Consider the following 13,865-nt stretch of genomic DNA (forward strand, 5'->3'; position numbering starts at 1 on the left):
AAATCAAGAAAAGAGATATATGAGAACTTTAAATAGGTGCCTTTTAATGTGTGATTATAAAGACCGCCAGTGTTGTTTGATTAGGCTTGCTACCTCCCTCCCTCCTTCCTACCCGCAAGGAAATCGAAGCAGGAATCTCATAGCAATTTACTTGATTAAATTTTTGGTTAGCCAATACCTATCCCGAGTAGCGACTAGTGGTGCACTATCGCAATCAAAAATTTGTTTAATGATTAATGCAGTGGGCTCTGGCTTTTCTTCTCCGCTAATCGGGCTTCTTTGCCCTCTTTTCTTTCTCACCCTGCTCCGCTTGCGAGGGTGCGGAGCCGCGCGCTCATTCTGCCGTCGCTCAACGTTCCGACCTGCATGGAGTGCGGTCACGCGTGTATCAAACGCACTCGAGATCGCATGCCATGGCTCGGGGGAATACACCCATTCATCCGCCGTTGAAATCGCTACCACCAGCAGAGCGAGATGGCGTTCAGTCAAAGGCGCCTTTCTTAGCAATCAGCGGGTTAAATGAATTGATCACGTGACCCTCCGTTGGGTCCCATCAACAACGTATATGACATATTATGAAGCCGCTCAAATAGGGTGAGATTTGAGAATGTTTGCATCATGGGTAAAAAAATAAGAGAGAGAGTGAGAGAGAGAGAGAGAGAGAGAGAGATGGAAACTCAATGAATTAGCATGATTAACTAAAATCGTCTCCCTTTCAGTTTAGTCTTTGAATGATAACGCTGAGGGGATTATATTCAAGCCTGCCTTTCGTTTTTTTCTCAAACCTTAAATAGACGCCAGAGTCTTAGCCAGATCCTTAGGGTCGAATGTTTTGCGCTCGCTCGGTCGGTCGGGCAAGCGAGGTTGCGGCAAGAGAATTCAACCTCCCCCTCATTCATTACAGCGTGACAGACAGACCAAGTTTCTAGTTGCAGACGATCAAAATGCGATTTTCATGAATTCAAATCAACAATCAGATTTACAAGAGCCATTAGCTTAATTAAACTTTAGAGTACCGCATATTAAATCTTTTACCGATGGGTGCACTGCGTTTCCTTACCGGGATCTGCACTGATTTCTTCCCTCTGTTTGAAAATACTTGCCCAGATTTATTTACAAGGATATCGTATTATTCAAAAAGTTATCTACATGTACATCTGTTACACTGACCAGAAACGGTTTCACTACTGATTATTTACTTGTATATAGGACTACTGTATTTCATTACTGTTTTTTTTTCCCGTAAACCTATCAATGATATTGTAAACTCTTATTTGATTATCCACCTTGTTTTCTTTTCTTTCTTTCACTTTCTACTCCTTCCTCCTTTTTTTAATTAATAATGATATACTGATAATATTTTTTACATGAGATTTGTAGGGCACAGAAAGCAAATGTTCAAGGCGCACTTTGGAAACTATAAAAAGGGGAGATCACATGACAACATCTACAATAGAAGAAAGATAGAACATACACAAATGACAGAACAATTTATTTTATGCCGAATGAAACAAATACGTTTCAAGATTATTGTTTAACACTTGATCTGATCTGCTATTACGAATCTCTCGAGGAAGAGCATTCCACAGCAAGGCTTTGCATGATATTGAGCTTTAGAAAGAACAAGAAATCTGGAGTTTTGAGAGCGTAAAGATCTCAACGGAATGTAAGTATTTACAAATTGATACTGTACTATGGGACAGAGTCATAGACATAATGAAATAAAAGCAAAATAATTTTTGAAACGATGCGTTCACTTATGGGCAAGCAATGGAGTGCTTTGAGACCTATAGTGTGATGTGACTGTGTTTTATGGAGAGGGTCCCTGTACGATCAGAAGCACTCTGTAATTTTTGAGGTAGGTTGAATGAAAGGGCATTTCCAAAATCAAGACGGATTGAAATTAAATCACGTTTAATCTACTCTGTGGCACTGTACTGTGAGTTAGGTATTTACACATGAATCCTTAGTTACGCAACTGATACCGGACTTTTTAGACGCATTGATATTTGTGGAGACATTGCCATGTTTGAATAAAAAACAACATACATGAGATACATCATTCTTATGGCAAGCGAGGGCAATCGAAGTAATATAGATAACTTATTTAACTGAAACTTGGAACCACACAATACGAATTCACATTTGTCAAGATTAAGTTTCAATGAGTTTAACCAAATATGGACGTCCTGTCCAAAAATCTCAAGATTACGGATAGTGCTGGCTGCATTGCTTTGAATGAAGTGAGTATTTGAATATCATCTGCATTAATATGATATCCAAAAGAGTGGTGTTGAAGAATACTTTTCAGATCCATTAAATAGGTACAAAATCGTAATCTTCTTTTTCTCCACCTATTTTTTAAAAATTTCTTATCATTCCATATCAATTTCACAATATTGAATGTCTTTATTTTATATTTGGGAATATTTCACATCGTACTTCTTGCATGTATTTTATATATTTTTCATTTTCATTCGTAAATTTCAAAATGTATCAGTTTTTAGCTGTGACTTTGAATTTGTATCACTTAACCTTGTCAATAACATTAAATTCATCTCGTTTGTAGTAAAACCCAGGAAGGCTTGAACCTTTAAAGTCAGGCAACTTAGACCATCTACTACTTATTAATTGACAAAGGATTATAACGCCATTAAAATCAGCTTGATTTCCTCGATGACCGCAGACATACTTAATTTGACTCGAACCCCTATTTCTTTAGCATTCTATTTAAGGATGACATTTTATTGAGTCATGTACGGATACAACTGTAGATATTCACAGTATGTTAATTATTCTTACAGTACAAAGCTTTGAGTTTAAATCTTTTATTAGCTTTTTTGCATGCTACAGACTAAAATATTGATATAAAACATGATACAAGTTTACGGAGCAGTACATTTTTGTTATATACTTCGATCATTGTATTTCCCTTACTTTCAAAATGCTGAATGTCTTGGTTGAAGTGGCAAATCACAGGAGCACCAATATCTAGGACATACTTTGTATACATTCTAAAACTATTTCCACCAAGTACGTTAATGAGGTACGATTATACCTCAGGCATATCCGAATCACTCACTGAATGTATGCAATATTTACTTGTCCTTCTCAGGTTGTCACTGTTCATTCTTTCCTTCCAGAAACTATTATGCCAATTAAGTGCCACAATGCTGCATCTAATTGCCAATTAAAGAGTTTTTATCCCTTTTCCCCAAGGGAATGCAAACGTTTATTTCTGCAAAGCGCTTAGGAAGTTTCCAATTTATTTGTCTATACCATCTGTATCGTTTGATTTTTAGTGTACCTGTTATGTTTATGTTGTATTACTGTGGTTTTAGTTTAATATTTAAGGTGAATTGAATCTGCTAATTAATAAGGTTTGGATGAACATCATTTTTATTACAGTGTGCATTTATGCTTTATATCGATTAAAAGAACAATTTTGTTACCTGGTTTCTAGAAAAAGCCATGTTATATATATATATCAAGCTTGTCGTTTTAATAAAAATCTTAAAATCCCTGGGAAGTAAATACATTTTCAATTAATTATAAAATAATTTCCTTTGATGAATTATTTAGTTTTTATTTGGTTCTATTATTTAGTAGAAGTATGTCGCTCATCGAAACAAATCTATTTTAATTACTTAGAGAGCTTTTCATAGTGAGTCAGCAATAATGTGTATGTTTGAAGCCAGAAGGGCGTTAACTCACATACTTTAACACAGAGTTAACACCCTTTTGACTCTGAGTAGACATGCCTCACGACCTCTTGCTCGAACTAAACGCCAATCGATTTATAAAGCCATTATCCTTTCATAGAAAATAGCATACACGTTGGCTTTTAACTTGCATCGTATATATTGTTAAATAATGAGACTGAAATAAAAACAAACATGTGACATGTTATCTCTTCAATTGGCGCGTATATCAATACAAGATAATGCTTCCGGAGTATAACTGATCACGTGACCGCTGGCGCCATGTCCCTTTCTTCTGAAGACTCAAGGACACGGCGCCGCTTAACTTGTGATCTCAATCTTTCTACTCTAGTGAAACTCAACGTGATAGAGGTCAATTAAAACAATTCCGTGTCATTATGAGGAGCAGCGTGTCAATCGATTGTAATAGGTGCAGGATAGAATCACAAACACGTTTAACACGATTACCGTGATGTAAACTATTTACCCGAAGCGTCGAGTGCATTAAGTGTTTCACACATGCATGCTTTAGTTGATTTTACTCACAGTCCTCATATACCACATCGATGAAAAACCCATCAATCCGCACCAACGGTTTATCGATGAAGATTTACAGAATTGTGTCCTTTAAGAAGACACTTGAGAATGGTTGGCTCCCAGTTCAGGGCCAGTTATCATTTCACTATAGTCGTTATATCTTCAACCATTAAGATGCGACTTTAATTGGATTAAACTGTATCATATCGTAAGAATTAAGGTATATAGCCTAGCAAGAGGGATGCATGCAGGGCAAGCGATGACTTATTGGTATATACAACTTTATTAAAACAAAACCATTGGAGAGATGAATGTCATCGAACTTTAAAATGGTTTTATTATTTCCTTTATAACAGACCTTACACTTATCTTCTCAAACAATTAGAAGCAGATCGTGTTTTTACTCTCCTTCTTCCATTTCCATCAAAACAAAGTAGGCTTAAGATTTTAAAGCAGAACTCGATGCATTTTGGAACTTCATTTGGTTTGTTATAAGAGCATGGTCTACAAATATATAAAAATGAACGAAATATACGAAGAGAATGTGTTTAGTATAGGTTACATAAATATTATATAATTTTTTTTCTCAATAATAAACGATATTATGTGTTGATTTAAAAGGATAATTTCTTATCTTTTCTAACACCAATGAAAATAATTTTGCCTCGTAAAACACTTTGCTTGAAATTTGATATTGATGTCTTTTTGGCTGTCTGTATTTGAGGATGAAACTGTTCCTGAAAGAAATGTTTAAAACATGAATTGCATTGATATATAAGAATTATAGCATTGTTCTTTCCGACACAAGCTAGAATTAAACTGTCTTGAGGTCATCCCTCTTTGAAAGAGCTAGACCATCTCAACGGAATCGATAAAGTCACACGCAACCAATAGCATATGAAATTGATTCTTATTGGACATATTAGTGTTTTGACAACTACTTGTTTTAATAATCGCAAACCATTCTAGCCATAATTAGTTGCTAGGAACTACAGGAAATACAACACTGTTCAAGACTTGCATGGTGTGTATAGTAATTTAGGCCTACCTAATGCCCATCTATACTATTCTGATAAGTTTTGCTACAAAACACAAACAATTTTAATTTTTGTATATTCCTATAGTGAATATTTTCAATTATACTGAACTTCATATCGACGATCTACAATCTACAATCATCCAAAATGGTTCTTTGAAGAAGCCAGTGTTCGTTCTCTTTCCCTTCCTGTGCATTGCATTTCATACTTTCATTAGAGATGTAATTCTAGCAATAAGATACTTCCACCTATACATGAAGATCTTTATCTTCCCCCTTTTTTTCTATAATAGAATCCATCTAACGTTTCATGTTTGCTTACTTCATCAATCGTTTCAATTACGAAGGGATACAAACACTTTTGGGGAGCTTGCGGCATTGTAGGTGTCCGTGGACTTCATTCAAGATAACAAGAGACGTTCCTCCCACCAAGAAATGAAACTTTCTTTTTCGTGTCTTCTTCTCTTTTTTTCTTCCTTTGCCGCCGATCCTCCTATTGTGCCCCATCAAAACAAAAAATTCAGACGCTTGGGGTTCTTTACAAACTAATTTACACCCTGGAGGAGGTTTGTGGGAGTCACAATAAAGAGGAGTCATATCAGTTTCAATCTACGTAACACACCCTAACAAAACATCGGAGGAAACGGATACACTAGCGATTCTTCACATCCTTTGTGGTGGGACTTTCCATACAATAGACACACTAGACAACCGTGTCCGGGCCTAATTTCACAAAGTATTTCATCCTTATCAGATTTCTGTCCAAATGGCAATACGAACCGGTATGAAATGATGAGATAACAAGAAATACACAGATGAATATATTGATAAAGGCGGGGAGAAATCAGTTATATATACGAGGCGAAATACTAATGCAAAGATGTAATTGGGTAGCGAACGAATTTATGTAATCCTCTTAGAGTTTTCCCGCATGGATCTTGCACAACAAATTCATTCTATTTGATACCCTGTTTTGTAAAGCATTCTTTAATTTCTAGATGCTTTAATTTCTAGATGCTTCTTATTTTGTGTAGTACTAGTATTCTTTAAAATACAAACGAATGAACGGATACTCTCACATTACATTCAATCTTACTTTGTGTAACATTATTATTATTCTAGTTCTAAGAAAGAGGTCGGGATACATACATTTGGTAAATCTATATAGAGAAATCGCATAAATACCAACCAACTAATAGAGTTTGGATTATCATCAATTAATGTATATTAACAGGACCAAAATGTAAGCAGTGAATTGCAACTGATCTTGTTTTCCCTTTTATCCTGAAAGAATATGTTTGAATAAATAAATAAATATATAAGATTGCTCTGCCAACTTTTGAGAATGTCCAAAGATACAATATACATGTACTAATGATGTAAAATTCTTTAGGATTCTCCCTATAAATTATTGATAATGCATTATACAGCTTAATAACAGTGATGATAACAATAATACATGTAATAATATAATAGCTCAATAGACAAAGTAGTCTCCTTTATTTTTTCAGTTTAAAAGTATGAAAACTATAATGTGCTGACAATATTAAAGAAATATAACAAGTACGGTTTGCAAGAAAGGCACGCTTTATCCGCACATACATGTAGTTCTTTACTGCTAATACGGGTTTGATGATGGTAATGGTGTCGGCACGCCTTTCATATCGCTGGGTCGACCGGGCCGTGATGTCTTAAAAGAAATTTGAAATATAATTGAAATGTTACTCGGCATAGGATGAAAGGTTCCGGCGTATTAAGCCAAAAAAGAAGAAGAGAGAATTCGTGCAAAATTGCATAATGGTCCTATTCAAAGACATTCATTGTGAAGACTCTCGGTGACCAAATCCTGAAGCGATGTAAAGCTAGGAAGGCTTTCTTGTCAGATATTTCAATTTCTTTATTTAGATTATACTTCGATTCGCACGTATGGATGTATTGTGTCGGGATGCCTGATGTCAGCTGCTATTATTTCATAGACTGTTGATAATTTTGTTAAGATCATGAATTCCTGGTTCCCGCTCTACATCTATTCACTTTTAAATAGACCAGCACGAAATAATGGTGTAACATTACATTTTGTGCTGCTTGGTCGGAAAGAGACCTTAATAGCGCGTACTTATTTTGAACTGAGAGAATGACCGATAAGAGGTTTAAATTGATTTTTATTGACGTATCATGTAGATGGTTTAATCAATCTCTAATGGAGTACAACAACATAATTTGAAGTAAAAGTTCATTCTACGAGAATAAATCATATATATTAGTTTTCACTTAGTAATGTCAGTTAAAATGATTATATTGTCAACGTTGAATAATAAAAAAGAAAACGGTAATGCATATTTAGCCACTATTTAAAGGATTAACATCCGTATTTGCAAAAGATAGCTCTTCTTCTTCATCAGAAAGTGAATGTAAATAAATTATTTAAAACAATAATAATAACAATTATGATAATAATATTACATCTATATAGCCCCTTTTCATTGGATACAGGAGCGCATAAACAAGAAATACTTACAATCAAAGAGAGAGAACATTATCATACAAAGCTTAAATTACTTACAAACAGAGAGGAATATTACAACAAATTAGAAAAGAAAACAATCATTTTAAGACCATATCGGTCGTAAACTGTGTAATGCTTGCTTTTCGTGAAGATAATAATCAAAAGCACTTGCTAACTTCAAGCCAAGCTATTCTAATATAGCGTTGTGAATTAGATTTCTTCTTCACGTTTCTAACACATCCCGCCGAAACTTTGCCACTCTGAACATGTTATTATTCTCTCATATTCATTTCCCACAATTGTGTGAATATTTCCAAAAGATTAGTCAGAGTGATTAATTTGTCCATTTTTTTTCTTTCATTGCAATATTGATTTATACACAAACAGAAAGCTAACAGTGCACATCTATACAAAGGGGAATCTTATTTGGGAGAGGAAAAGTGTCTGAAATACACCAATCGATGGTAAAATATTGAGCAAGGAAAAAAGTGAGAAAAAACTGTTGGAGAGGGTGGAGGAGAGGAGTTTGGAGAGAGAAAGAGAGAGAGAGAGGGGGATAACGAGAGAATAACGACTAAACAGGAGAGAGAGAGGGGGAGATATATATAGAGAGAGAGAGAGAGAGAGAGAGAGAAGAGGGAAATTAAGGAGCGAGTGAGACGTTTTGTGAATGGCAAAGGGTTTGAGTTTATTCCACTTGGGGAAAATTAAAGGCAAAAAATATGGGTGAAATTATGATTGGAACTAATTTACGCTCGACCTAGAATTGGCTGTGTGTACGGAAGAGGTGTTAAATGAAGTAATTAATGATCATTCTAGCATGATCAAAGTTCGCATCTTGCACTTTCTTACAAGAACCACGTTGTTGTAATCATATAATTTCTAATTGATTTATTTCTGTGCTCGCATCTCTCTGGTGAGAATGATAGGTAAATGAGGTGAGAATAAAGGGAATGGTGATAGAGGGTGCACGGAAAGTGAGACTGAGACGAGAAAACAGATTAGAGTTCCGAAATGAAAAAAGTACACGTGAATATTTTGTCGACTAATAATGAAAACAAAATCCTAAAATCATGTGTTTTAAAGAATGTTTATGATTAGTAGTATTTGTAATGATGTTTGATGCCAGCACGAAAATACTGATAACACACTATGTTTTGGATGAGGAAACGGGCTAAATATAGAGAGTATTGTCTTGCATGGAAATGTAAGACATGGAGAGTGGGAGGTAAAGAGATTTTGAGAAAGATAGAGAGAGAGAGAGAGAGAGAGAGTGAAAGAGGGAGAGAGATGAAAAGTATGTGGGTGTGTGTGCGTGTGTATTTAAGAGAGAAGAAGGGAGAGAGATATATATATAGATAGAAAGAGCGGAGAGCTTGAGAGAGGGGGAGGGGTGAGACAACGGAGGGAGAAAAGGCGGTCAGTGTATGGTGTGCGTGTGTCCTTATGTGTGTACGAGCGTGTGGAAGACAGAGAGAGAGAAGGAAAAAAAGGTGACAGATGATCAGAGAAAATATGAAAAAAGGAGGAAGAGTGAGAGAGAGAAAAAAAAAGAGAGAGAGAGAGAGACTGACAGACAGACATACACAGAAAATGAGTGAGGGCCGGAGAGCGAGAGAGAGAGGGATGAGATGGTTAGTGGGGAATAATTTGGAAAAAAGAAAGGGGAAAAAGAAAGGAAAACATTTTAGTTTTTAAAGAAGAAAAGAGAAGAAAAAAGAATATAAAGGAAGAACTCAAGCAGAAGCGAATGAATGTAGGTGTTCGAGTCAAGCACACACAAACATTGTCGCGGCAGTAAGACATAACACCACTTGACCGAACCATTTTGTTTAATCGGCTGTCCTACCCCTGGGCTATTATTGGCGGGGGGAATTATTTATATTCATAGGTCTGAGAGCGATAATTGCCTTTCCCCAATACGTCAAGAAGCATCGCAATTAATGCTCATGCTAGCAGTCAACTTGCTGTCTGTTATACCAGTTTTCACGCAACGGTTCTGAACAATGTCGGAAGAAATGGAATGCTAAAGGAAAGGAAAAAAAAAATCATTGAAAAGGAATTTTGAACAAGATAAAAATACTATTTTCTTTCACTTCTTAATATAATGGCTATAACTCTGCTTCACAGGACAAGACAGTGATCGTAAAGATAAATGATAGAAAAATGTTTAAAAAATTAATCCGTTCAAAATCTTAGAATTACGAACTTTGAATGTACACAAAAAAAAGGTAAATGGAAAATGATTATGCAAAAACAATCCCTTTGACAAGCATGATAGCAGACTCATGAAATTTAAAGCTAAGAACGTCAATAATTTGTTGTGTGTGTATGGGTCATTATTTCATTCTCTCGAGATTTCGTTTTTTCTCCCTGACATTAATAAGAAACTGCATATGATATTTCAAAAAGTCTTACACTTAATGGAATAGATGAGGATTCCAATAATTTTGATCATATTTGTAAGCTAATAAAATCGCTTTTTTTAAACTGAACGAAGTGTGTCATATTTTTTAACCTCCTTTTCACCATTCCTTTAAATCACTTGTTTTAAGCATTTATTAAATATTAAAATCAAAACTCATCTTCAACCATTAAAAATAGGTCATTTCTTTGGTACCATATATTTTTGATGGAATAGTAAACGGCTTCATCGAAGCAAAAATACCATTATTTCAATTGATTTCACAAGGTCAATACGCAGAAAATCAATAGAAAGATGAATTGCCACTCAATTTATTCGTATCAGAGAACGTAGTAATAGTGTGAAAGTACTCTGAATGCACACGTTCTATTTATTGCTATTCAATTATAAAATGGTTTAATGCATCCTCGAATTGTGCATGGTGTGCCACTTAATATTTGATATCTCTTTTGTTCTAGAATTTGTTCAACGGCGAACTTTAGAATTCTTTAAACAAGACGATCGAATGAAAAAAAATGATTTTCGGAATGATTTTTATTTACCAGACAATCAATTATGTTGCCATGAACAATCTTAGGCCAGATTAAATTCACTTTTAACTTATAATATAAATATTTTCAAAATATTATGTTACGAAGTTTCAACCAAGCAGTAAGCGTTTTTGTGTGAAGACATAGAACAAAATGATACAACAAATTTCATATCTGATTCTTTTTTATTGATTCAATAAAAAAAAGAGAAAAAAATAAAAATCGCTTACAATTCTCTTCTATCATTGGTGAAACTGATAGAAAATTACTTTCAAGGCATATCAAATCTACATCTACCTTTAAACTGTCAATACAGCAGGAGATTCATTAGTGAGATAATGCAGTGTTTTCTGCATCGTAGAATTACGTTGGTTATTATCACTTACAAATGGATGACAAAGTGTTGAGGGTGAATTTTTAAGCAAAACGTTTATTGCCTCAAAATATATTTGTTGGACAGTACACGTGTTGTAATCGCTATTAGAAAGAAAGTAGTACAAATAACTTTTATAATTAAATTAAGGGGAAAAGGATTGTATTGCCCTATACATGTACCTACTATATTGTCAATTGGAGAATTTCATTCAAATCTGCAATTCATGTTCTTGTAATGCGAAGAGTGATACAAACTTTAGTTAATGATTTTAAATGTCTGACACTCAGATTTTAAACGACATGTGTTCTTGGAAGGATATTTACTCTTAAAAACTTAAACTTAAGGACCTTCTTGGTGGTAAATTGAATGTCATGCTTTATTTCCATCGACCTTTCTGTCTATTATATTCCATTAATATCCATTTATGAGTGCGAGCAGCACCATTCCCGAGCAGACTACCGCTTGAATGCGCACGCCGCCTCCTCGTAAACTCGTACATAACTCTACGTCACTGGTATTTCATCCAATCAGCGGTCTTGATACAGGGACGTTGTATGTGTATCCCGTCTCGGTTGGTTTGATAGGTAAGACTGATTGACACTGGTCGAAAGAGAGAAAGGTGGCGGGAGTCCGGACTTTTGGGTGGGCTACTCTTTTATTCAACTTCGAACGCAATCATTAGCGAGCGATTAGACAATAGCTAATTACTTTTAAGTAGTGACAAACACCAATAATACTCTTGTATTGTCGAGCATCACAGTTACTCGCTAATCGAGGAATTAGGAGAAAGAGTGCTGACTACTATTTTGGAGTAGGCTACTTGGAGTCGATGAGTTAAAGGCTTGATGTGTAACTCAAAGACGGAGGGAGTTGTCATTAGAAGATTCCTCCACTCATCTCGCAATAGCTCCCCCCGCCGTGAGACCACAATACCATTGCTCCTTCGATCAATCGCTATATAAATCATCTCATCTCGATGGGTTGGTGATTCTGTCTCCTAAGAGCTGTCTTAGCTATCACTCTTGCTCAATCTTCGCCATCATTTCAAAGATTTCTACTTCCGGATTTTCACATTTTCAGCTTACAATTCTAATCGAGTGCTTTCTGCTGGCTCTTGCTGAGTTGTTGTTGAAACACTCACAGTTGGGCATGTCTTTATCTTGTGTAGAAAGTAACGAAGGACGGTTTTTCTGACATTCTCAATCACGTCGTTAGACTACCTAAATCGGTTGTGACATGACAAATGAAAATAACTACAACTCTTCATTTACTTGACATTTTAACGATTCAGATAATATATACTTTAAAATTAGATATAAGGGACTGTCACAATGACAGGTGAAACGCTAACTTCGTCGACGTCTTCGATCTCGCTACCTAGTAGTCATGGTCCACCTCGACTATCTGTTCCTGCGGCGACGTCGCCTATTCATGGCACTTCCCCTGGTCATCAACGATCATCGTTCGCTATCCATGAACTCCTGGGGCTTGGTCGTCAAGAGCAGCAGAAATCTCGGGAATTCATCCCATCACGACCGCTCATCTCCCCGCTGATGGCGGCTGCGGCAGCCGGTCATCCAGCCATGGCGAGTGTAGCATCGTGCATACCCGGGTTTCATCCGTCCACCGCCTCGCTTTACTTCGCTGCCGCCAAGGCTTCGGTAGGCTACGATCACGCTGCTCTGGCAGCCTTAGCCATGCACAGTAGCTTCGTACAACAAGCACGAAGTCCAACTGGTCTACCACCGTTAGCAGACTCGAGAAACGGTAAGACGAATTTCAAATTGATCACACTTATCATTACATTGATTATTATCTTCAATTTTTCTACTAACGCTATCAAGGCCATTCCCTGTAAAATTGAATAAGAAAAAAATTGGAATGTTTTGCAAAACTTTGTCTTTTAAATCAATGATAAAGTATTGATATCTGAAGGTACATAACCTGTTCTTAATTCAGACTAATGTGTCTTGTAAAATGCAAGATTTAGTTAACTTTTTATCCTTCGTAAATCTCTCGATCCAAGTTTGTTTCTCTGGTGGTTAAAGAAATAATGTTGATAGATTCATTTCAAGATGAAATACCACAGATAATATGTTTCTTTTTTACTTTTATTTATTCATTTATTTATTTTACCTTTGAACAATTTCTTACATTGTGTTAAAACCAAGTGATGGCGTATTATAGACCACTCTCTTTCTAGATTGTTTGAGTCATTTTGTTTGTTTGTTTTCAGTCAGTTGATATCTAAGAGAGTACGAGCTGTTAACACTAAGTGACATGTCGAAAATCCCACATTTGATAAAACCGACAAGTTTTATCAAAATTCATTATCTGAAATCTTATTAATATCTTTAATACTAATAAATACTGAGCGCGAGAGAAGCATAATATGTATAAGCTGTTGATCTGTAATGTATAATTTGTAAAGCTAAGATCATCCGTCCACCTCGTTTCAACACAGTAGTGATATATAGGTGAGCTTATGCTCTCGCAGAGTTGCAAGTTGTTGCCATTGTAGCCGTTCGGGAAAACGTGAATAAAATGATTCATATTTTTAAACAAAATATTCTTTAAATGATTTATTAACGCTTTATGTATAAAACAATGATGAAGTATGATCACTGTTTATTAATTGGCCCAGCTATGTTTAGACTTAATTGTATAATTCACCTAATCAAGAGAACCAGGCATCTTAGAAGGTATCTGTTTTGCAATTGCTTTTTCTTGAAGACATTGTATAAAACAATGTCT

At 35.5% G+C, this 13,865-nt stretch overlaps 1 protein-coding gene across 1 annotated transcript in view; it reads left to right on the forward strand.

The window, feature by feature from the left end:
• Positions 1 to 11,739: 11,739 nt before the first annotated feature.
• LOC575706 (visual system homeobox 2) overlaps positions 11,740 to 13,865 on the forward strand; it is a 30,428-nt gene continuing 28,302 nt past the window's right edge. Inside the window, exon 1 of the mRNA XM_776091.4 lies at positions 11,740 to 12,878. Within this exon, the coding sequence (XP_781184.2) occupies positions 12,443 to 12,878 (436 nt within the window). The 5' untranslated portion in view covers positions 11,740 to 12,442. The remainder of the gene's footprint in view (positions 12,879 to 13,865) is intronic.

The sequence above is a fragment of the Strongylocentrotus purpuratus genome, unplaced genomic scaffold (assembly GCF_000002235.5).
Source record: "Strongylocentrotus purpuratus isolate Spur 01 unplaced genomic scaffold, Spur_5.0 spur5_scaffold_5, whole genome shotgun sequence".
Lineage (NCBI taxonomy): Eukaryota > Metazoa > Echinodermata > Echinoidea > Camarodonta > Strongylocentrotidae > Strongylocentrotus > Strongylocentrotus purpuratus.